Source organism: Hemitrygon akajei, chromosome 10, assembly GCF_048418815.1.
Source record: "Hemitrygon akajei chromosome 10, sHemAka1.3, whole genome shotgun sequence".
Taxonomy (NCBI): Eukaryota; Metazoa; Chordata; class Chondrichthyes; order Myliobatiformes; family Dasyatidae; genus Hemitrygon; species Hemitrygon akajei.
The window spans coordinates 128,921,294-128,947,993 of record NC_133133.1 but is presented as its reverse complement, the minus strand read 5'-3'; the positions used below and the strand labels follow the sequence as shown (position 1 = coordinate 128,947,993).

The 26,700-nt window shown below is 38.1% G+C and overlaps 1 protein-coding gene across 1 annotated transcript in view; it reads left to right on the top strand.

Annotated features, from left to right (window-relative positions):
* The window catches only part of creb3l2 (cAMP responsive element binding protein 3-like 2), a 72,342-nt gene extending 50,258 nt beyond the window's left edge, over positions 1 to 22,084 (top strand). The window contains exons 8-12 of the mRNA XM_073058954.1: positions 623 to 691; positions 5,626 to 5,725; positions 7,494 to 7,620; positions 15,646 to 15,913; positions 16,569 to 22,084. Coding sequence (XP_072915055.1) covers positions 623 to 691; positions 5,626 to 5,725; positions 7,494 to 7,620; positions 15,646 to 15,913; positions 16,569 to 16,638 — 634 coding nt within the window. The 3' untranslated portion in view covers positions 16,639 to 22,084. The remainder of the gene's footprint in view (positions 1 to 622; positions 692 to 5,625; positions 5,726 to 7,493; positions 7,621 to 15,645; positions 15,914 to 16,568) is intronic.
* Positions 22,085 to 26,700: the final 4,616 nt, after the last annotated feature.

The window sequence follows — 26,700 nt, the reverse complement described above, 5'->3', positions numbered from 1 at the left end:
TCACTTGGTCAATTAGAATTTCTATTTGCAAATGGCAAATAATACTCAGCCAGTGGTTAATTTTAAGTCTGAGATTTTTGATAACTCAAGGGTTTTAACAGATCAGAGTTGTGTCACGTATCAGGCATGTTCAGATTGAGTGACAGAAGGGATAACACAACCTACTGTTGTCCCTGTGTTCTCAAATGTATAAAGTGCCAGTATAATCCAAAGGAGGTTTATAGTAAACCACTTTCTAATTCAGATTCAAATTCACTTATCACATGTACATCAAAACACACAGTGCATTATTTGCATTAACAACAAGCACACCCAAGAATGTGTTGTGGGCAGCCCACAAGTGTCACCAGACTTTCCATGATCATCATAGAATATTCTTGGAGCACAAATGATAGAAATTTTAGATTAACATAGTCCAGCTGTCATATCAGTGGGCAAAAGGAAAATAAGCTAAACAGTGTGCTGTTTTCTATTTATAAACAGGTTTGCTGAAAAGTCACTTGGCAAATAATAATTTACTTAGAGAAAGCACTTTCTTCCTGGATAATGCAAGTAAGCTGGATATAATGTTCATTCCTTCTCAGAATAACAAAGTTGTTTTTTTTTTAATGTGTCTTTCTAGGGTAGAATCCTGTTCAAATGAAAACAGTGAACTCCGTAAAAAGGTAGAAAATTTGGAAAAGGCAAACAGGTAATAATGTACCATGTTTTTCTGTGTTACTTAATATTAATTTGCCCCTTTTACAGGATAATTAACAATTAATCTGGAACAATTACTGTGTCAAATCAGTTTTAAATAAAATTCATTGAAATTAACTATGTAAATTTTATTAAACAATTAATCATTTAATGAGTTAATTTGGATGAGGTACTGTTCAGAGAGGAACAAGGAGATGTGATCAGTCCAGTTCAGGTTTCTATCTGCAGATTATTGGAGACTGAGCCAGACTGAAATGAACTGAAGTCAGTTTTGGGCTGACGTAGACAGTGCGATCCATATCCTCTTGGGTCCAGATCCTGCAGATACGATGATGGCTGAGTGAGGGTTTCCAGCTTTGAAATTATTGTTGTCACTTTTGAATGTGATTTAATAGGCCAGATATTTGCTTGCCCAGGAAACACTGGCTAACTGCTCAAGGCCACACTATTCACTCCAATGTGGTCCAAAACACTGCCTTCATGAAGTAGCCTGAATACCTGTACTACCAAAGCAGCATGTGAGCAGAAAGCTTACTGTTCTCACTGCTTAACTGAAGATCAGATAATCCTTGCATCCACATCAGTCATAAGTAACCTACTGCACTTAAACAAAAATGATTAGTATGTCAAAAATTATGACTGACATAGTTATATGCACCTGCTAAAGAAACTTTGAAACTTTTAAACATACAAAAAAAAGTAGATGTTCACCTTGCCATGTCCAATGTTAAAGAATTCTTGTGCCACTTTAAAAAATGATGAAAGAAATAAATTATGTTAACTTGAATGAAGTTCTGAATATCAACTTCGGTTAAGATTGGGTAGGAAATAAATTGAGGTACTTTAATTCAACTCTTGTGTGTGTTGCATTTTCTGAAGGGGTAGTGGATACAGGTACTCCAACAATATTTTGGGCAGTACCTAGATGAGCACTTTAAATACCATGGTATACCAGCTTGTGGCCAAATACTAGAGAATGGGATTTATAGAGGTAGTTATATGATGGCTGGCAAGTGTACAGTGGGATAAAGTGCCTGAATGACTCAAATGATGCAACCTCTACATAAAGTAAATGTAATGCATTCTTGCTGCTAATTTCTTCTTATACGTTACTAGCAGTTCTGCTGATGAAAACTGAGCATGCCTTTAAAACCTGAAGCCTAGAGAAAACAGTACATAAATTTGGGTTTCTGAATCTAGGAGGGGAAAGGGTCTCAAGTAAATTGAGTCTGTCTTCACTGATTATTTCCAGATCTCTGTAAACCTCCAGCAGGATTTTGCAGGCAAGAGCTGTAGCTCAACTTTTCTGGCTATTTCTGTTTACAAAAAAAAAGCTTCAAGGAATTCACTCCGGTGGCACCTCCCACAACCTCTTCCCCCCCCCCCCCCCCATCTTCCCAAAGGACAAGCTGGCTGATAATACAGAAAGTTATGAACACTAGTGATAACCATTGGTTGATTTAAATGGAACTAGGTGTTTATTATGAGCTGGGACAAGGGCATTATCGGCAATGGGCATAATGCACTCAGCTCACGCGCTCAGTCTACCATGTTTGTGCAACAACGCTAACACCGGTGGAAATGGTAACATCGTTAGACTGGGGCAGTGTGCTCTTAGTATGTTAGGATCTGCTGTTGACATTTCCCTGATAACCACACTGTTAATTGTTTTGACTGGTTTTCAGCTAAAATCCTACCAAGCTAAGTTTAGTAGTTGGACTTCCCAATATGGAATTTTTACCTGAAACAAAAAACGCTCTCAATGACTTAGGAGTGAAATAGTGAAATTGCACCAGGCACTCTCTTATGATTCGTGTTACCTTTCAGCTAGACTCATGCCAATGCTGGAAACTGGGATTTCTGAGGAGAGTTGCAGGTGTCCTACTATTAGCACGAGTAATAATGGCTGATAGCCTTCCAATTTTGATTAACAAATTATTTATAGTTGACACATGATTGATGCAGGTTGATACTAATTGTCAGAGTTGTGTTATGTATTCGGTTGTTTACTCCTTTCAGACACCCAGATTAGTATCCATGTTCCTAATATTACATGACTTTCTGACCTACACATCTTGTATTGTGAAGGCATGTATCATACAGACTTGAAATAGTGGACACTTTTGAAGAATAGAATCACTTTTAACCCTAACATGAAGTTATTCCAGATCAGTATAAAATATTAGGCATAGCTAAGAGCAATTTTAATTACTTAATCTTAACTACAGTATGTTGACTGGCCATTAACTTCAAAACTAACTTCAAGCAGAGACCTTTGCCCAGTGAGCTTCCTAGAACCACTGGGGTAAATCTTACAGAGCAAGGCTCAAGAAGCCCTACTGAAAACAGAACTCATCCACAACATCCAGCTGAACCTTGCTCCTGATGTAGCCAAGAGAGAGAAGGAAGGTGAGGAAGAAGCAAGGGATGTGAGAGAGAGGAAGGAAGAGCAGAGATATGAGCGAGGAATAGAGAGGAGGAGATTGATAAGAACGGAGGAGTTAGGTTACCAACAGACCCAGATTAGAAATGCTGGCTTATGCAGAGATGTAGCCCAACACGAACCAACTGAGAATGAATCTTCAGTGGTGCCAACCAATTTCTGGCAATAAATGTTCTCCATTGCAGCAATTGTGGCAATCTTAAATTGTGCCATTGCTGGTTATCATCTCCCAGACCAACGGTTCAAATACACTCAGTGGCCACTTTACTTGGTACACCTGTTAGTTAATGCAAATATCTAATCAGCCAATCGTGTGGCAGCAACTCAATGTATAAAAGCAGAAGACATGGTGAAGAGGTTCAGTTGCTTTTCAGACCAAACATCAGAACAGGGAAGAAATGTGATCTAAGTGACTTTGACTGTGGAATGATTGTTGGTGCGAGACAGGGTGGTTTGAGTATCTCAGAAACTGCTGATCTGGGATTTTCACGCACGACAGTCTCTAGAGTCTACAGAGGATGGTGCGAAAAACAAAAAGCATCCAGTGAGCAGCAGTTCTGTGAGTGAAAATGTCCTGTTAATGGGAAAGGTCAGAAGAGAATGGCCAAACTGGTTCAAGCTGACAGGAAGGTGACAGTAGCTCAAATAACCACACATTACAACAGTGGAGTATCTCTGAACAAACAACACATCGAACCTTGAAGTGGATGGGCTACAGCAGCAGAAGGTCAGGAACATACAGATCTTTCAGTGGCCACTTTATTAGGTACCTCCTCAACTTAATAAAGAGGCCACTGAGTGTATCTTATTAGTCTTGGAGCTGCCAGGAATTTATTTTGCATTCATGTGATGTGGATATAATTGAGAAAGCTAGAATTTATTGCACATATCTAATTGCCGCTGAGCTATTTAGAATCAACTATATCACTATTGACCTTCGGTCTGGTGTCACAGGCTAAACTAGGAAATGACAGAGCAGTACACATGAGTAATGACTCGAATAGTGACAGCTCATTCCTTTGTCTGAAGGATATTAATTTTTATGCTAATCCAGTAGTTTTGCAATCACCATTACTGATACCAGGTTTTCAGTTCATCTCTATTTAGTTGGGCAAATTTAAATTATTCTTCTATGGTAGTTTTTTGATCTTGTGCCTCTAGATGAATAGTGCAACTATCTGGATGCTAGTGCATCCATCACAGGCAAGCCCTCCGCACCGTTGAGCAGATCTGCACAGTGTGCTGCCACAAGAGAGTAGCATCTATCATCAAGGACCTCCATTATCCTGGCCATGCTCCCTTCTTGCTACTACAGTCAGGCAGGAGGTAGAGAACTTGGGTCCCACACCACCAGATTCAGGAACAGTTACTACCCTACAACCAGCAGACTCCTGAACTGTTGTGAATAACTTCACTCACCTTAACTCTGAACTAATTCTATAACCTACAGACTCACTTTCAAGGACTCTTTGCAACTCAAGTTCTCAGTATTATTTTGTTTCATTTGTGCAATTTTCTTCTTTTGCACACTGGTTGTTTGCCAACTTTTGTTTATGTGTAGCTTTTCATAAATGTTTTTGTACTACTTTATTTACCTGCAAAAAAATGAATCTCAAGGTAGTCTATGGTAACATGCAAGTACTTTGATAATAACTTTAAGGCTATGGCTTTGAATTAGGTAATTTAATGCCATTGTCTCACATTTTAATAATTCTATTAAAAATGTATTTTAACAGTGAATACAAATTAAATATTTAATCTTTTGAATGATCTGCAAGTAGGTTTGTTTTCAACCTTCAGACAGCATTTTCCTGTAATTAATATTAATGCTGTTTGAAAGGTCATCTTTTGGCCATTTTGTCATTTTGGACCTAAGCAGCTTCCAGGTTTTAAATAACCGAGCAATGCATATTGAATTGCTTTTCCACACAAAGTAAGACCTGCTATATAATGATAATGTCACAAATTTACAAAGGTATAACAGTGTAAATTATGAAAATCTGGAAGTTAGGGAAAAGGAAAGGATTCATGGTGTTCTCCCAACTCCAGCCAAATAAGTGGGCACTGATCTCATTAATGACCAATATCAAAGGTTTTAAATTGTTTAATTTATTTTCTGAATAATTAATGGCAACATTAATGGCCTGAATGGCCACATATAACTTACTTTCAGTTTTACTTTTAAAGTTTGAATATCAACATGCTTAGCTTTTCATTGGTGTCATTTTCCAGAACTCATTTGCAACATTACTAATGTAGTGTGTGTCTGTCATGTAACGAGTATTGATTACTTCCAACTAAGAAGAAGACGATCAGTCATTCTAACATAGCAATGTTACTGCACATGACTGTATTTTATTTTTCTGTATTCCAAGGTTAATCTTGAAAACCAAACTAGGAAAATAACTGTTCTTAAGTTATTATACTTGCCTTCACTGACATTATCTGATTAGGGTAAATGTTTTGTGTTGTTTTTTTTTAAGGTCCTTGCTCCAGCAGCTACAGGGACTTCAGGTTCTGGTTGCTGGGAAGGTGCCCAGATCCTGCAAGATGGCCAGTACTCAAACCAGCACTTGTTTGATGGTAAGCACTAATATTGTTTTGTTGAAGGTTCTTCAATATGTGTGAGTAAGGTCAGGTTGTGGGCGTAATTATAGCAGGGATGCATTTTAGGATATTTTACCCAACGTATTGCTGATCTTTTCTTTCCCTGATGTGTAGTGTATCCATTGAAGTATTGTTGTTTCCCTACCAATTGAATGTTAACTTATCACATTTAACTAATAATCATTTCGCGCACTCAATGGAAAAATAGGTTCTAATTTGATTTTCTGTAGATCTCTAAGAATCAGAGCACTTTCTTGTACTTGGCATTCATCACTATATCTGCTTTGCTTTGTCCAAAAGCATGAGATGGCTATAACTAGCTGTTGTTTCTTTACTTGAGCCAATATGGAATAGGGAGTTGCCTGTGGGAAAACAAAACCAAGTCAGTCTTTTGTGTCAGTGATCTTGCATCATAAGCAAAGGCTCCACAGTGGTGCAGCTGGTACATCTGCTGCTTCAGAGTCCCGCAGCCCAGGCTCAATCCTGACCTCTGGTGCTGTCTGTGTGGAGTTTACATGCTCTCCCCGTAACCATATGGGTCCCCCCGGGTGCTCCAGTTTACTCCTAAATCCCCAAAAAATATTCAGGTTGTTAGATTACCTAATCATTTTAAATTGTTTCTAGTGGGTAGGTGGTAGACTTTATGGGCAAGTTAATGGAAGTTGGGAGAATAAATGGGTTTTGCATAGGATTTCGCTCTTTTTTTAAATAATGGGGGTAGATAGTCGTCAAGGACTCCGTGGGTTGAAGCACCTATTTCTCTGTTGTATCTCTCCGATTTTGTGACAATACATTATTCATCAGGGTGTTTTACTAGACTTAACATACTATTTAAGCAAAGATGAGTATCTAGCTGTTCTGGTCCTTTTGATGGACCAATTGTACTACATGTGGCATAGCATAAGCAATATTTTGATAACATCTTGTATATACTGTCAATGTAATAAAAGAAAACACTAATAAGCAGCAATACTAAACAAGATGGCAAGTGTTTTATTGATTTATCTATTGTAATAACAGATCTCTTTACTGATTCGAATAATGGTTCACTGTTCTGTTAACATTATTTTTATTTTATGACTTTTACATTTATAAAAACATTTCATGTCCAAAGTTTTCCCAGTATTTAATGTAATGGCATAGCATTTTTCTCAGTAATCTATGTTGTCATCCATTCATTGGCATTTGCAATATCTAGACACTGAACAAGAGAAAATTTTCCACTGTTTATAAATGGGGAGGCAAACTATCACTGGCAGCCATGCTGTAGTTATGTGACTGAGATTAGTTGGTTGGCCTGCGCTACAAGTTGGCTAGCTTCACCACCGTTTTGCTTTTCAACCAGTTATTCACATATTTTTAAAGCATTTTTATCTATTCAGGGTGCCCAGCATACATACCATTACCTCTTCTTCCTCTAGTCCTGCTTCCTAATATTGTGAATGGGTCAACTCAGCCTCGTTATTAAATAACAATGCTACGATTTTCTTTTAATATTTATTTCCATTCAGATGTATCTAATAGATTGGACAAGCAATATTACTAATAGTGGAAACCTAGTTCTCAAGATTACTGAATTGTATATTGGAATAACTTTGAATTAATATCATAAATCGCGCTACCACATCACCAATAATAGTAAGGCTAAAATTGCTCTGTGTTGTCAACTGTGCTTTAATAAAATCAGTGTTCTTTATATAATCTCTGTAATCACTTTAGACTTCTGATTTTCTTGCTGTTCCAGATTGTGGTGCTGTGCTTTGCCATTGCATTGGGGGGAATAAGTAACAAATTCGACCCATTCTCATCTTCTGTGACAAAAACAGTTGTACCTGTTCAAGATTCCACACAAGAATCATATGCAGCCACTGGTAAGTAAAAGGCTGCAATCTATAAAAGGAAGGTAGGAGACCGGAATGCACTGACATTTGCTGATGGAGTTGAATAATATTGATAGCAGCCATATTACTGGTACACTTGACTCGATACAGCACAAAAAGAAGTCATTCAGCCAGTCACGTTCATGCTAGCACTTGGTAAGAGCAATCCATTTGGTCCTGATTGACACCCTTTTCCAAACCCCTAAAAGTTCTTTCCTCCCATTCATTCAGCTCCATTTTAAATTCTGCAATTGAGTTTGCCTCCACAAATCTCCCAGCAACATATTCTGCTCATTGTGTTTAAACTAAAAATCTTAGAGTCACTCGGGATTCATTCACCAATCATCTTCTTTTCATGTCCTGCAATTCTTCATCTCTTAGCCAGTGAAAAGTTTCCCTCTGTATATTCTATTTATGATTTTTAAAAAAACTATCAGATATCACCTCAAACTCTTCAGGTCAAAAAAAAAAGAACCCTACCTATCATCTTTACAGTAATTAAGGTCCCTTATCCTTGGAATCATTTTAATGAATTTCTTCATCCACCTTTCATTTTTTTTATATAACAAATGAAAAGGGGAGAGTTAATTGGGAACATCTGCTTTTGGGTAAGTCTACATCTGGCATGGAGGATGTTTAAAGGCTAACTACATTGAGTAAAAGACAGGTACATTCCAGTAAGACAGAAGGACAGAATGGCAATGTAAGGGAACCTTGGATGTCAAGACATGGTGAATTTAGCCAAGGAGAAAAAAGGAACTTCTGTAAGCTTTAGGAAGCTAAAGTCAAACTGAGCCCTTGAGAGTTATAAAGAAGACATAAAAGAACTCGAGGAATTAGAAGAGTTAGGAGGGGTCATGAAAAGTCCTTGGCAGGTAAGATTAAAGAGAATCCCAAGGCATTCTGTGCATTCATCAAGAACAAGAGGATAACTAGTGAGCAGGTAGGACCACTAAAGCTGGGGAACATGTGCTTGGAGGCAGAGGATGTGTGTTGAGATCCTAAAATGAGTACTTTGAATCAGTATTTACCAAGGAGAAGGACATGGAGGATACGGAGACCCGTATGGAACTTGCTAAATTGCTAGCACATTTTGAGATAAATAAGAAGGTAGTGTTGGTAACCTCCAAGAACAGTGAAGTAGGCAAGTTCCCAGGACATATGTCTTACTTCTCTCAATAACCCATGGGATACACCCCAGATTATTAAGAGAGTCAAGAGATTAGCTTTCTGGGGTCTTGACCAATGTATTCATGTCCTCTTTAGCTACAGGTGAGAAGTGAGATGACTGGTGAGTCGTTAATATTGTTCCATTTTTCAAGAAGGGAAAAAGGGATAATCTTGGAAACAATAGACAGGTGAGTCTCACATGAGTGGTATGGAAGGTACTGAAGAGGATTTTTAAGAATAGGATTTATGAACTTCTGGAAAACGGGGCTTAATTCGGATAAGAGTGGATTTGTGCAGGGCAAGTTGTGTCTTACTAACTTGATTGAGTTTATTGAGGAGTCCACTCTAGGAGCAAACTAAAAGATCACATGGAGTTGGTGTTCAAAATACCCAGTGCAGAACAGGAGACCAGTCAAAGCTGATCTAGTTGAACATGAATTTGGTACAGATTTTACTTTCTCAGTTAATGTAATTTTACTGATACTGTAATGTCATTTTTGATAACAATGGTGGCTACAGAAAAACTTAATTAAGGAACAGACTAGGCCCTGGTTACAGAATAAATGATTATCTGCACACCTAACAATAAGTCCAGTTTTCTATTACAACAAATGATGCACACTATAACATAACTGGTGAAGCTCCTGAAACTTGAGTGTTGCAGTAGCTGCACTTCATGTCTCTACTTCTAAGTTTTGTCTATGCTTCCCTGTTACCACATTAGCATAATCCACATCCCTGTTTTCTAGTCATTAGCCCTCACTTTTTTTAAATCCTTTTTTTAAACAGTGAAGGTGATTGATGAAGGTAGAGATGTGTTAGTTATCTACATGGATTTTAGTAAGGCACTTGCCAAGCTCCCTCATAGAAGGCTTATCCAGACCAATTAAGATGCATAAGATCCACAGTTAATTGGCTGTTTGGAATAAGAATTGGCTTGCCTATGGAAGACAGAAGGTAGTAGTTGATGGGACTTAATCTGGTTGGAGGTCTGTGACTAGTGTTCCACTGGGATCTCTACTATTTGTGATATACATAAAAGAACTGGATGAAAAAGTATGTGGGTGGATTAGTAAGTTTGTAGATGATATAAAGATTGGTGGTGTTATGGATAGTGTAGAAGACTGGCAAAGAATACAGTGGAATATAGATCAGTTGCAGATATAAGCAGAGAAATGGCAGACGTTCTTTAATTTGGGCAAATGTGAAGTTGCCCTTGGGAGGCCAAATGTAAAGAAAGTACACTATTAATTGCATTACCCTTAACAGTGCTGATATGTAGAATGACCTTGTGGTCCATCCATAGCTCCCTGAAATGAGGTGGTAAAGAAGGCATATAACATGCTTGCATTTATTAGTTGAAGAATTGCATCGATCAAGAAGTAATGATAAGCTGCAGAAAACTCTAGGTAGCCGCATCTGGCGTATTGCATTTTGTCCTGGTTGCTCTGCTATAGGGAGGCTGTCTTGTAGACATTTACCAGAATGCTGCCCGGATTAGAGAAAATGTGCTATAAGGAAAGCTTGGACAAGCTTAGATTATTTTCTCCAGAGTGGCAGAGGCTGAGGGGAAATCTGATTTAAAAAAAAATTAAAAGAATATGAGAGGCAAGGATGGGATAGAGGGCCAGTGTCATTTTGGTGATGAGGGGTAGGTTCAAAGGAGATGTGTGGTGCAATTTTTTTTTTACATGGTGGTGGGTAACTGGAATGTGTTACTTGGGGTGGTGGGGTGGGAGTTGGAGAGCAAATAGGCATTCAAGAGGCTCTTAAGTAGGCACAAGAGTCTGCAGAAAATAGAAGGATATGGACATTGTGTAGGCAGAAAAGATTAATTTAGTTGAGCATATGCTTACTATTTCAAAAAGTTTAGTACACCATTGTGGGCCAAAGGGCCTTTGTTGCACTGTACTGTTCAATGTTCTATATGGAATCGACTTCCATCAGAAATAGCCAGAAATAATAAGCACTCGGTCTTTCCCCCCCCCCCCCCCCCAAAACAAGGTGTCTATTACATGGTTAAAAATTATTTATGAGTCATACTGTAAATATTAACACATTCCATAGAAAATTGATTCTGCTGTAACTAAGAGCTGTAGAATAAAATGGGAACTTGCAACATCAAAGATGAATATTGTGACACCATTTTAACACTGTTTCCCCCAGTTCTGTTTCTGGTGACTGAAGAGTAATATTAGCAATTTAGTAAAAATTCTGTATAAAGTTTTCCTCAAGGTTAAAAGATTTAGCAATGCAAATGACATGGCCTTTCAGAAAAGACAGCTTTGACATGCAAGATCATTTTTATTTTCAATTTCGCTTTCTTTTTATTTCTGTTTAACCCATTTTCAAAGCTATTGTGATCTCTGAACTCCTGCACTTGTCCTGTGACATCCTCATTGAATAGACTGTCAAGATCTATTTCATTGTCTCTGAATGGCTGGTCTTGTAATTGATCTGCACTTCAACCCTTCTGAACTACCAATCTCACAGAGTTTCCCCTCCTTCCTTCCTTCTTAAATGTTGCAACAATTCATTCTCCTCCTCACTCCATCCTTCCTCTTCCAGTTTTCAAAGTTCAGAGTTTTACACCATTCATGGGCTCATTACAGGTCCAATTAAGCCTACAATCCCTGCTATCATACTCACCCATACCTTTCAATGGAGATAAAAAGTGGATGTTATGATGGCCATTATTCTCGAAGGAAAGTCTGCCACCCTCCATAAGGTTCATTTCATCAAATCTGTTGCATTTCTCCTATCATACACCTGTCCCAATGTCAGTCAGTTGTGCTTTGTTATTCTACATTGGGTCCTGATTTCCCCCCCCCCCATGCCTCAGATTTACAGTATTGCCTCTCAAAGTAAAAATTTCCAGTCCTACAACCTTCAGATTGTTTTATATATACAAAACTTACTGGTACATTGTGTTTTTATTATGCTGCATCAGATCAGGAGTAATCATTTTGTTCCTTTACACTGGTGTACTGAAGAATGTCAATAAACAATCTAGAATGTTAAATTTAGCCTGGTAGTATGTACATTTTGAAATCCTGTCCCTAAACTGTTGTACGTTTACACTTACTTCTCTTTCTTCAAGGTCTAATTTTAAAATCCATATTCATTATCACTTGCTTGGTCTTTGCTCCTCTAATTTTGCCTCCTTGAGGTTTTTTGAGACAGTTTTCTTTTAAAGGTTGACTTGTACTTATGATAGTATTGATCCTAAATGAGGTTTGAGGATTATGAAGGGAATTGCCAGCCCTTGTTCATTATCATAAGTGGCTCAAGTAGCAAAGTCATAACTAGGAAGCAAGAAGAGCACAATTTTAGATTTGGCTACATTTGTGTTTCCCTGTGCTCATCATTCTTGCTAGTTAGAACATAGAGCCGTACAGTACTGGAATAGGCCCTTTAGCCTACAATGTCTGCTATGAACTAATTAAGCTCCTCATTTGTGCTTGTTACAAAACCAGCTGGATAGACTGACCTTAAAAGCATCATTCTACATCTCATTAACCTTATCTACCTGCAAGTGCAGTTCCATTCTGTCAGTATTGGCAGTATTGCAATCACTAATGTTCATTCAGTTCATCAATGCCTATAAATATTCCAGAAAATGTTTAGCTTCTTGCTGTATTTCCTCTATATTCCCATTCCTCTTTCCTCTCAACATAATTTCCAATTTGTGTGGTGGATAACATTAACCAGTGCTTACCTGTTTGTTAATTGTCTGATGAAGAAAAATAAAGAAATAGAAAACACGGTGGCACAGCTAGCAGAGCCGCTCCCTCTCAGCTTCAGAGACCCTGAATGCTGGCTGTGTAGACTTCCCATTTGACCACGTGAGGTTGCTCCAGTTTCCTTCCACCTCCCAAAAATATGCAGGTTGGAAGGTTAATTGACCACTGCAAGTTGTCCCCAGTTTGTCAGTGAGTGGTAGAACCTGGGGGACATTGCTGAGAATGTGAAGTAGAATAAAAAATGCAGTTAATGTAGGATGAGTGTAAATGGTTGGCTGATGGTCAGCACAGACCAAGGGCTTGATTTTGTGCTGGATCACTTAGTATCCATGTGGATCCAGGTTAACAGCAACTGGTTTAATGTTTTGAAGCAATTTTTATTTGCCCCCATGTTTTAGTAATCGGGGTTTTTTGTACATATAAAGTCAGTATTTAACAGAAAATAATTTTTTCTCTTGTATATATGATTTTGCCCACCATTTATGATTATTTTATCCTTATCTAGTGAGGACCTTACAAAGGCCACTTGTTAGAGGAAGGTGAAGGCATTCTGAATGGCAAGGTCCTACACTGAAATTTATGTGGATCACTTGGTGGGGAATGGGAGGACGTGAACTTCAGAATATTCCTAGATTTTTGACATTCATTAAATTAACATATCAAACGTTATTCAAACTACAATTCTTTTTAACATAAAGCAACACTTAAATACACTACAGAACAACTTTAAGTATCCATATAAATTGAATCAATTAAAAATATATGTTAACTAATCTTAATTGTATAATGCCATTCCTCTACACAAGAACTACATCATCGGACAATTTATGAGATTTCCCGTCAAATGTCAGCAAGTTTGAGAACATGCATGTTTGCACACGCATACTTGGTAATCCATGTCACAGTACCATTTTACTGGAAATTTAATAGTAATGCCAGCAATTCCCTGCAAACTCCCAACCAGTATTTTGATTGCAACAGTCATACCCAGCATCAGTAAACGAAACCAGCTGGACAGTGCTGCATTCAGTGCTATGCTGACAGTATTTACCATTAAATTTCCGGTAGCTCCTTCAGGACTCTGGGTGAACTTGCTGATAGTTGTGTTTCACTTCGAAATTTAAATTGGCTAACTTCTGTAAAACAAATTATCCCAGTAAAAAGCTTTAATTCCCAGAAACCATAATCCTAAGCAATGCTTTTAAATTTGTAATTGCAAAAATAATTATCTGGCACATGCATCCATTGAAATTTCAATGGACCCCATTACTGTATTTAATTTTCAAAAGACAATGCACATTTTGAGTTGTGATTTTATCAAGGCCTGTGACACTCGACTAGGCTTATACTCACTGGAATTTAGAAGATTGAGGGGGGGATCTTATTGAAACATATAAAATTCTAAAGGGATTGGACAGGCTAGATGCAGGAAGATTGTTTCCGATGTTGAGGAAGTCCAGAACCAGGGGTCACAGTTTAAGGATAAAGGGGAAGCCTTTTAGGACCGAGATGAGGAAAAACTTCTTCACACAGAGTGGTGAATCTGTGGAATTCTCTGCCACAGGAAACAGTTGGGGCCAGTTCATTGACTATATTTAAGAGGAAGTTAGCCCTTGTGGCTAAAGGGATCGGGGGTATGGAGAGAAAGCAGGTACAGGGTTCTGAGTTGGATGATCAGCCATGATCATACTGAATGGCGGTGCAGGATCAAAGGGCCGAATGGCCTACTCCTGTACCTATTTTCTATGTTTCTACACACAATGACACAGGCTGACTAGAGAACTAGGACTCATTTCAGCAAAAGGGACAAAAACTAAAAGGGTAGAATGTATGGCTACTGTTTAGCAGTTAGCACGACACTATTATAGCACGGGTCAACAGAGTTCAGAGTTCAATCGCCACATCCTCTAGAAGGAGTCTGTACGTCCTCCCCATGAATGTGTGGGTTTTCTCTGGGTGCTCCGGTTTCCTCACACTGTCAATAGGCATACCAAGTAGATTAATCGGTCATTGTAAATTGTCCTGTGATTAGTTTAGGGTTAAATCAGGGTTATTGTAAGTTGCTGGGCAACATGCTTCAAAGGGCCAGAATGGCCTATTCCACGCTGCATCTCTGAGAAAATAAAACTAAACTAAATGATTATTGGTCCAGCTTACTGAAGTTGATCGTCCTGTTCCCAAGCTCCCCTCCATCTTTTATTAAGAGAAGCTAAATTGTTTAGGTCTGTATTCTTTGGAGTTTAGAATAATTAAAGCACATCTTATTGAGGCATGACAGGATAGATGTTAAGATGTTTTCACTCATAAGAGAGACCGAACAAGGAGAAATAGTTACATGATAAGTTGTTACAGTTGTTCCTACGTTGTACTGCTCTGTGTCCTATATATGGATCAAGTAAAGGCAGATGGGATTAGTTTAATTTGGCATTGTGGTCAGCACAGGCATCATGGGCTGAAGGACCATGGGCACCGTTCTGTGTTCTGTAAGAGGCTGATCATTTAAAACAAAGGATGCATAAAATATCTTTCTGCAAAGGGATTGAATCTCAGGAATTCTCTACTTCAGGGCGTTATGGAAGCTAAATCATTAGAAGTATTTAAGTTGGAGGTAGATGCAATTTCGAAAAGTTTTTGAAAAGGTTTATGGGGATCTGGCATAGAAGAGGAGTTCAAGCTAGTATGGATGAAACATGATCATATTGATTGGTAGGGCTGGCTTGATGGACCTGGTGATCTATTCCTGTTCTGATTTTTCTTGTGTTGTTGTGCTGAAGAACTAGTCCTATATCAATTACATAAAGGAATGTAGTTATCGTTTCAAATGTATATTTACTTTATGCAGAACTGTCTAATATGCATTATTGTAATTGCCACTTTGTGTCCTTAAACCCACAGATCCAAAAATATAACACATTTAGAGACCTTTGTACATATAAAAAATCTACCGCAGTGGTATTCTATTGTCAGTATTTGATACGTTGCCAGTATAATAAATTAAATAAGTTGTCATGTAACAGTGGCTACTGATTTAGAAAGAACAGCATTTACTGAATAATGAGGATAAAAGTGTAGCGTTACATTCTGATAACTTTATTTTCCACAGTTCGCTCAAGACATTTATTATTTTATGAGGAGCGCCTTGGCTTTGAAGATGAGTTCACTTCAGTGATGTCGACAGATGCCTGGGAGAAATTAGCTGAATCTGTCAGAGAAAGAACGCGACTGGCACAGTTCCTCACAGTCAGGGGCTCAGCACAGAAGCAGCAGGCACAGGAAGCAGTTGTACACATGCAACCGCCAACAGGAGAATATATAATAGCTAACGAAACGGGAACAGAAAATTCAGTCCTGATAGAGCTCCAGTCACAACGGTATGGCTCATGATCCTAACTGTATTAAAAATCACTTGTTCTTTTTAACATGGTTGATGGTAGTGGAAGGAGCAATCCGCAAAATATTTTAGCGGGCAGGGATTGCTTGAGGACTATGACACATGAAGCACTAATAAATAAACCTGATTGCTCCATAAACAGTACATCCATTTGATCTTATTATTTTTAATGTTTGTTTCCTTCTGGATCACATTCTTCTGGCAGAAGTTAAAATGCTTCATATTTCATAGGCTTTTCAGAGATCTTGACATGCACACAATAGTTCATCTTGAACTGGACTGTTGTTAGCCAGTACAATTTGGCATATTTGTGGTTCGTCCAACTTTTGGAACTGTTCTGTTCAGAATTGGTTTACACCTCAGTTCCTTGACACAAAACAGCTGAATTTGTGCACAGCCAGTGCCAACATAGACAAAAACGACGTGAAAACTGATGACCCTTCCAACAACAGTGTGATGGTAGAGTACGGTCACATCATTTTTCAGAGATGTGATTGCAAAATAAATTTTAATCAGTTCTTTCTGCCTTGCAAACTGGAAGTATTTCATGATAATTCATTGACTTCATGTAACTTTTATCTGATAATACTTATTCCCATGTTTGTGTGTTAATTTATTATTTTACATCATTTTAGGGGCCTTCCCAGTGTAGGGATTAATGGAACTGCTGTGGAAATTGACAGAAGAGTCAACACAACATCGTAAGAACTGTAACATGGCTTCAATCCTGATGTCCAATGGAAGCAATCCCTTTTTATAATACCCAACTCGGACTACCCATCAACCTTCCAGGAGAAGATCAGAATCTTAGTGCATTATTTTCGGTTCTACTTTAATGCAAGCTTGTTTATTAATTTATATAAATTAATAGCTACGTGTTAGAAATTTGAGTCACAACATACATCTTTCTTGCATTGATGGCTCTTTATATCACAGGCTGAGTACAGCAAACCATTTACTAAAAGGTACTTAAGATATCAACATCAGAACCCGCAGAAGAGATTAGGTAGAGTTTCAATGAATTGATAAGTGCACTGTCAATTTGTCTTGATTTGTTCTTCCTAAGGAGAAGGGGAGTTAACTTATCAGTAACCTCTTATAAGGACTGAAAATGCAATAAACAAGTTTTATCTCCTAAAACTTGTTTATTTTCCAACATTTTTTGGTTCTTTTGTTTGATGATTTTTTTTGTCCTCTCTTTGGGTGCTGGCTGACCTGCTGTTTATTTTTTAAGGATTTCCAGCATCCACGGTTTTTAAAACAAAATTTTGTTCTCTTACTTGCTTTATTTATTCTTTTATGTAAGTGAAACTTTTTGTCATTATCAGAACGTAAAGTCAATTAGGATATTAGCCCTGCAACAGGCTCCAATTGAATTCCCCTGCCATTTCTCACAGCAGAAGATTTGTCAGGCACCACCTCCTTCCAAGTCTTGCTTTACCCCTTCACAAGTAGATCAACAACCTTATCATCAAATTACTGAACTTAGTGTGATTAGTTGTTTCCTGCCTCTTACATAAATTTGACAGCCGTATTGAACAGCAGGGATAGAAAAGTCCCTACCAATGTCATCCCTAAGACAAGAACTATCGGCATATCTTCTAAATTATTCCCCTCATCAGGAGAAACACTTGATCTCACTACCCACGATATTCTCCACTAATGAGCCCTATGGAGGTTGGTTCAGCTTTGCTACCTTTCGTGATGTCAAAGTATTGATTCTACATCACCTTTCTCTGCTGCCGGGCAGTAAGTGTCTGCTACAGCTGGCAGAATTTAAATAACCTTTGTTAGTTTGGTTGCTGTTTAGCTTTAGTCTCCTTTTGGGTTTTAGCAATTTTTTTTACCATAACTCGCATTTTATATTTTTATAAGTAAAGATCTGGAAACAAGTTTGTATTTTTTTTAAATTCAGATTCAGTCTTTTCTGAAAGATCTGATGTTAAGTTTTGTTGTCCAGGTTTCCTGGAGCTTTACTATTGTGTGCCTCACTGTTCCCTTAAAGTAACTTATCACTACCAGGCAAAGACTTGACCTGTAATTCAGTAAAGCATTGGAAAGCCTCTGACATTTGTGATTTTTTTTTTTTGCTGGAGGAATGGTCTCCCTGCCTATAGTTTGAGCATAGTGCCAATGTTTGACCAAAGAGAACGTATCTCACACACAGTGGGCCCAAATAGCTTCTATGCTGTAATGTTCTGCAATTCATTCCTGCCATTCAAAGATATCAGTGAGTTATGACACACTTGAAGCACTATCAGTGACAACTTTTCTTCCTATCCATAACACTATGGAAATATTCTGACCTCCCATCTGTTCAAAATTATGAACCCAATTTTTAATTAATTATATCTATTTATTTAGTTGTTACTAAGTGGTAAACTTTATTTTTTATTAATGAATGATATTTGGCAAAATGGAAGTGAGTGATTTAAAAAGCAGAATTTAGTGGTGGTCCTAATCTTCCATATAAAATGCTTTGGCTGATAAATGAGTTCATCAACTATACTAGTAAATGAAAATGAACTTGCAATAAGAGTGAGCATGAAGATTTTCAATCAGTCCACGTACATTAGCAACCAGAAGTCCCCAATGATATCATACTTTACTCTTCCAAATTTATTTTAGTAGGGCCAATTTATCCCCTATTCTCAAAAAGGAATAATCATACTACCAACGTAGGAAAGCACAATAAGTGAATTTTAACTGGATCAGTTATTTTCTTGCCTACATAACTTCTGGTGACTGGTCAGCACTGTAACATAAAATGTTCAGAAATTAAAATTATGTTTTGTCTATTATGGCGCACTGACTTTCCATAAAAGCAAAATGTACTCAACGATGTAACAAACTTAGAAGCAGCCTGACTGGAACCAAGACTTAGGAATCACCGTATGTTCATTGGGATGCTGCAGAAGTTTAATCGATGAATGCCATGTGTAGATAATTGTTGATCCTCCCACTGTGTGCCTGTCCCTGACTTTGTTACTGCATTGCCAAGGTTGTTGTTGATGGTTGATTTGATTCACTCTTCCAATAGCATTTAAATCCACCATGAGTATCATCTTAAAGCCATCTTGATTCCAAAGAGATCTTTTTTTTCAAGTTTTAATGATTTTATGTCAGTAGCATTAGATGAAATTTACTTATTTTATTCTCTGTAGTTAGCCAGAATGGTCAAAGAGATTTTGTTTTGTTTTATTACATCCGTGTCAATGCATGTAAAAAAAAAAGTGCTGGAGAAATCCACTCCAAGTTTGATAGCCAGTTTTCAGAAATATGCTCGTTTGCACATTTTTTCATGACCATTTTATGTTTGCAATTATGTTTTCCCTGTTTTAAAAAATCAGAGTTAGTAGAAATTGGAAAAAGCTGGTTATATACCAGATGAACATCTGGCTTCTTTCGTTTGAATATCAGTACCTTGCCTTGATCAGTTGCTTCTTTCTACTGCTTTTACCTTGCCTATAGTTGAGTTGAACCAACACAAAATGAATGATATTTTAGTCCTTAATTGGTGACCTTCAGTAAATTAAACAAAAACATTAGAATGAAAATATTATTAGTTTCTCCTGAAGAATTCACCTAATTCTGATTCTGATAAGCATCAATTCGGATTGAATGGTACTGACCAGGAAAATCCAATAATCTGGCACCCTTGGAACATTGGTGCCAGACAAGCAGAAATTTCAGACTGTTGGTTGTTATAGCACAACATTTTGTTTCTGTTACATGTTAAATGCTTGTGTAGTATTTTCCAGTGAATCTGTTGAATGTAAAGGGAGGAGGAAATATAAAGACACTCTGGACCCTGCTCCACTGTCAAACCTACCCTAGTTCCAGATCTGATTCCAGCTGCACAACCATTCATAGTCCAGATCCCAGCGCTGCCATGCGCCCTACGTACACTCCAAACTAATGAATGAGTCAGGTGCTGAACTATTAGGATTTAGTGATATTACAGTTTTATCTTCCATATTATGATGGGGTGACATATTTATTCTTTGTATTCTATTGTTTAATATTTTGGCCACCTTGTCCTCTCTAACCTTGACTCTCAGCTCTCCCCGACAGTTAGTCTTTGTTATTGGAGAAAAGTGAATTGCTGGTACTGTTTCTATTTCTGAAATGACTCAGTGCACCTCTCTCATGCTCCATGACAACGTACAAGAAAAATCTGATCATTTCACCCCATTACAAGTTTGCTTAATTTTATCTATATTGCTGTGGTCCTTAATGTTAATATTTCTCTTTTTCTTTATGGCTTTCAGAGCTGCTAGCTAAAAGCTGCCTCCCTCACCCCACTGCTTTTCACCCACACTTTTACCTTGCTATGTTGATCCCTTTGAGGATCTTGTGCTTGTTGAACTATTCATCTAATCCATGACGTGGAAAGCTTGAAAGCATCTAACCTTTGTCGTTTTCCGGGTCTCCTATTCCTTATAACTTTAATGTTATCTGGTGTCCCTGTTCCACTCAAAATGCTCTAATAAACTTGCTAAGAAAAATAAATTCTGGAATGCTGATTCTGCAGATTTTAAAGTGTCAGAGTTGGGTAAAAGGCTCATTCAGCTGCTTTTTTAGGACTGTTAATAACTGAAGTCACAGTATCTTGCAATTTTTAATGGATTTTAAATTATGAAATGTATACTGTACACAGTGAAATGGTTTTAGTACTTCTCTGCTAGGTAGATTAAAGAAAAAGAAAATCCCAAATTTATTGATGAATTGTGCAGATCTTGCAAGAAGAATGAAGCCCTCAAAGAAATATCATTGAAAGTTATGCCTTAAAAGGAATGTCTAGAATTATTTACTGAAATACTACTATACTTTAAGCAGAGCCTCTCCTGAATGAGTTTGAAAGAAGGTTTTTTTATACTGGAGTTCATGGAACTATTTACTGTGTTAAACTCATCTAAAATTATATGTGTAGGTCTCCACTCTGGATATCTAATTTTTTTAGATTAGTTCTTGATATCTTTTCTACTCATTTTCTTTGTAAATGCTCCAAACCACCAAATGTATCTTAACCGTAAGTGCATTAGCCAAAAAATTTAGCACAGCAGCAGTTTACTTCAGTAGTCAATTAGATAAAGCAAAGACATAACACATGCACCATTGATCACTAGCAGATAAATATAATTGTCCAACCATTGTTTTTGGCTTTTATTTATAGTTCCCTTGCATTTATTCTTTGTAAGCCATGAATACACACTGCTGCCATTGACATACACTACAGCCTTCATGTGTTAGGATGGAAGAAATTGTTTTTTTTTCTTCACAATGACTAAACACAATCAAGCATTTCACGATAATTCACGTTTAAAAAGCACAAAAGTTTTAATCAATTAGTTTCACAAGAATGTTCTGAGCATTCATTGAGTCACTACATTATAACCAAAATACTCAATATTGACAGGATTAAAATGGAAATGATTGTTTAATTTGAGAGCTTGCCATTCCCTTTCTCAGCTGCTAGTGTGTTCTACAAAGCTGCAACTCCTTGAAATTTCGTTCATACTTTCCAGCCATCTCAATGATTTGACAATTTTCAATGTTCATCCATAAACATGCAAGGAGTGCAATTTGTTCACAACTGATAATCTGCACATTCAAGTGGATTACATGCTAACTCAGTACTGAGACTTCTGTCTATACCCAAAACTATAGTTCAATTATACGTAAAGATGTTATTAGCTATGATCCTTCTCTAACATTTGATTATATTTAAACTGTAAATCCTCTTTATTTAAATGAATACTGGCAACATAGTTCAAATAAACAGTGGAACAGCAGTGTAAATGTATTGGGTCTACAGTTAACTGGTAATCCTACAAGGGACCAGGGAATTTGGTTTAGAATCTCAGAGGAAGAGATGAACCAGTATTGAACTCCACCACATTGCCTGACTGGCTGAACATGTATAATTTTTGATATCCATTTTTTATGTCTCTTGATATGATGTATGTGGAGTGCTTATTGGAATGCATCAAGCATTATTCCTGCCTTTCTGGAGTAGAAAAGTTTATATTTTCTATACAGAAACTTTTTTTCATTAATAATGACTGTCTTTATACATATAAATTGTATGGTATGCTTCTGTCCATTGCAAATAAATATTTTCAGTAGTAAAATAAACTTTATAAGACTATCACTTATCTTGATTTTTTTTCCTGTAATTTGCTGAAAGTACAACACAAAAGTGGTGCCCAGTCTACTACTCATTACCTACTTACATTAACACCATTTATCCATGTTAGGGCTGTTGCCTAATTTAGGTGATTGAGAGTCTTTGCCTCCACTTCCTCCAGACAGCGTGTTCTAAATTCCTAATGCCCTTTCTGTTGGAGTTGGCGGAGAGGATGGTGGGAGCCAGTGATCAATTCAGCCTGCAGTTTGGGAGGTAGAAGATAAAGTCAGAAGTATTACAGTGGCGTAAAGGGATTTACAGAGGCATGAGAGGGGAGGTAGCCAAAGTTGATTGGAAGGAGACTATCAGGGATGACAGCAGAACCTCAATGGCTGGAGTTTCTGGGGAGGGAATTTGGGAGGGACAGGATAGATACATCCCAATGATGAAGATGGGAGGATGAGGAAACTGACTGACAAGGAGAAGTCAAAGACAACATAAAATCAAAGGAGAGGGTATGTAATATAACAATGATTAGAGGGATGTTTTTAAGAATCAACAGAAAGCAATTAAAAGCTGTAAGGAAAGAAAAGAAAATATGAAGTTAGCTAGCCACTAATATAAAAGAGGATACCAAAAGTTTATTTTCCCAGGATATAAAGAGTAAAAGAGTCAAGAATGGATATTGAACTCCTGAAAGAAATGGCAGACAAACTTAATAAATACTTGTGTAAGTCTTCACTGTGGAAGACATGCGTAGTATGCCAGAAATTCAGGATTGTCAGGTCAGGAGTGAGTGTAGTTATTACTAAGGAGAAGGTGCTTGTGAAGCTGAAAGGCCTAATGGTAGATAATTCAGCTGAACCAGATGGTGTGCGCCCCGAGATACTGAAAGAGGTAGTTAAAGAGATTGTGGAGACATTAGTAATGATCTTTCAAGAATCACTAGATTCTTGGTGCTGGAGGACAAGAAAATTGCAAATATCCTTTAAGAAAGGAGGAAGGTAAAAGAAAGTTAATTATAGGCCAGTTTGCCTGACTTCAGTGATTGGGAAGATGTTGGAGTCCATTATTAAGGATGAAGTTTTGGGGTACTTGGAAATACTTGATAAAGTAGGCCAAGGTCAGCAAGGTTTCTTTAAGGAGAAATCTTGCCTGATAAATATATTGGAATTCTTTAAGGAAATAACAGGCAGGATAGATAAAGGAGAGTCAGTGAATGTTGTTTGCTTGGATTTTAAGGAGGCCTTTGACAAGGTGCTGCACATTAGGCTGCTTCACAAGATAACAGCCCATGGTATTACAGGAAAGATACTAGCATGGATAGAACATTAGCTGACCAGCAGGTGGCAGAGTGGGGGAAAAAAGGGGGGCTTTTATAGTTAGTTGCTGGTGATTAGTGATCTGGCACGGGTTGGTGTTGGTGTAGCTTCTTTTCATGTTGTGTGTCAATGATTTGGATAGCCATAGTGAATGCTTTGTGGTCAAGTTTGTGAGCGATACGAAGGTAAGTGGAGAGGCAGGTAGTGTTGAGGAATCAGAGGGTCTGCTGGAGGACTTGGATTGGGAGAATGGCCAAAGAAGTGGCAGATGGAATATTGTGTAGGGAAGTGTATGGTCATGCACTTCGGTAGAAAGAAAAAAGATACAGACTGTTTTCTAAATGGGCAGGAAATTCAAAGTAAGAAGTGCAGAGGGACTTGGGAGTCCTTGTGCAGGTTTCCCTGAAGGTTAACTTTAGGAAAACCTTAATGAAAGCAATTGCTGTGTTTAGCATTTATTTCAGAAGAACTAAAATATAAGAGCAAGGATGTAATACAGAGGATCTATAAGGCATTGGTCAGACTGCAATTGGAGTATTATGAGCAGCTTTGGGCCCCTTATCTAAGAAAAGATATGCTGGCATTTGAGAGGGCCCAGAGGAGGTTCACAAGAATGATACTGGGAATGAAAAGGTTGATGTGTGAGGAGCATTTTATGGCTCTGGGCCTGTACTCACGGGAATTTAGAAGGCCTAGGTAGAGTGTGGAGAGGGTGATTCCAATAGTGGGTGAGTTTAGGACCAGAGGACACAGCTTCAGAATAGAAAGTCATCCATTTAGAACCAAGATGAGGAAAAACTTTAGCCAGTGGGTGGCTGTAGAGTTATTGAGTATATATAAAGCGGAGGTTGATAAGTTCTAGATTAGTCAAAGATCAAAAGGTTAAGGAGAGAAAGCAGAAGAATGGAGTTGAGAGGGATAATAAATCAGCCATGATGGAATGGTGAAGGAGACTCAATTGGTCTAACTCTGCTCCTGAGTCCTATGGTCTTCTTGGATCCTCTCTAAACCACCTAATTCTCACCCTTAACTTATACCCATTGATGCCTCTAATATGGGAAAATTATTTTTATCATCTACCTTGTCTACACCTTTCATAATTTTGTATTCCTGTATGCAAAGGGCAGGATTTCCCATTGGCTACCCATTTCAATTCAACTTCCCACTCCCATTCTGACATATGCCATGCCATGGTGAGGCCAAACTCAGGCTGGAGAGCAACACCTCATATTGAATCTGCGTAGCTCCAACTAAAGGCATAAATATCAATTTCTTTAATTTCTGATTATTACTCCACCCCTCTCTTTTCCCTCACCCCATTCTGGTTGGGTGGCAGGTGGAGATACATTTCTACCGAAGGAGGTGTAAGGTGTTTTCCTCCTTCCGCAGGTCGCCCTTGGGCAAGGTGTAGAAACTGCTTAGCCCCCAACTGGGTTATGTGAAGCCATTGGGAGCAGGTGGTGGATAGCCGTATGAGCAGCTGGTGCATATCACAAGTCCTTTTCATGCAACCACTGACGCCAGGCAGATAAATCACTGAGCAGTATTGATAATGGCAGGAGTCACCAGTCTTGTAAAGATATTGCCCAGAAGGCAATGGCAAACCTCTTCTGTAGAAAAGAACCATGATTGCCATGTCATATGACACGGCACATAATGAATGAATGAATTCTGTTTACCTTCTCTCCCCTTATCCTCATTTGCCTATCTTCTTCCTCTGGTTCCTCTCCTCCTTCCCTTTCTTTCATGGTTCACTCTCCTCTCCTGTTAGTTTCTTTTTCCTTTAGTCTTTTAATTTTCCACCTATTATCTGCCAGCTTACTTTATCCACCTGCCTCCATCCACCTACCCACTTGCCCCCTCACCTGGTCTCATCTATCACCTAAAATGCTGGTGGAACACAGCAGGCCAGGCAGCATCTATAGGAAGAAGTACAGTCAACGTTTTGGGCCGAGACCCTTCGTCAGGACTAACTGAAAGAAAAGATAGTAAGAGATCTCTTACTATCTTTCAGTTAGTCCTGACGAAGGGTCTCGGCCCGAAACGTTGACTGTACTTCTTCCCATAGATGCTGCCTGGCCTGCTGTGTTCCACCAGCATTTTGTGTGTGTTGCTTGAATTTCCAGCATCTGCAGATTTCCTCGTGCCATCTATCACCTGTCACATTTTACTCCTTCCCTTCTCCCACCTTCTTATTCGGTTTTCTGCCCCCTTCCTTTCCAGTCCTGATGAAGAGTTTAGGCCTGAAATGTTGACTGTCCATTCACTTCCACAGCTGCTGTCTGACCTGTTGAGTTTCTCCAGCATTTTGTGTGTGTTGTTCAAGATTACCAGCATCTGCAGAATCTCTTGTGTTTGTATCCCTCTATCAGGTCACCCTTTGTTGTAGGTAAAACCAACCCAATCTATTCTGTCTCTCATTATAACCATACCTCTCCAGTGCAGACAACATCCTGGGAAGTCTCCTCGACACCCCCTCTGTTGCTGAAACATCCTGCTATAATGTATAAAGTTATAAAGTTTATTTTATTATAAACTATATTTTATAAAGTTTTCACAGGACAGCCCAACAGGATACGAGGCCAATAGTACAGTAGGGAAGATGGAAATTTAGAGGAACAAGAAGCATCAGAGTTGGAAATAATAATAAAAGAGGATGATAAAAGAATGATATATCGTAGTGAATGGGGGAAACCAAATCTAATTTTAGAATCCTAGATCTGAGTTACTTAAGGAACTCCTATTTGGACCATTGTAATACAAGGGTTGCAATGAGTTCAATTCCCCCATCTTCTGCAAGCCCCAGTCAGGTATATTCCTTTGATTCAATCAAATGCTTTGTAGAAAAACCCAATTGTCTCTACTTAGAGACAAGGAGAAGAGTGAGGAATTTATTTTCTGCCTTCTTTAAAACATTGAGTAATGAAAATTGTGGAGCTGTGATGTTATCATCTGATAAGCATGCATCAGAAGGTAAGAATTGAATTGACTTTATTATTTACATCCTTCATATATATGAGGAGTAAAAATCTTTATGTTATGTCTCTGTCTAAATGTACATCGTGCAATTTCTAGTAATTTATAATAAATAGTATGTATAACAGGGCAGTCAATATAACATAGAAATACAATCATATCAGCATGAATTAAGCAGCCTGATATCCTGGTGGAAGATCTGTCCCGGAGCCTGTTGGTTCTGGTTTTTATGCTGCGGTACTGTTTCCCGGATGTTAGCAGCTGGAATAGATTGTGGTTGGGGTGACTCTGGTCCCCAGTGATCCTTTGGGCCCTTTTTACACACCTGTCTTTGTAAAT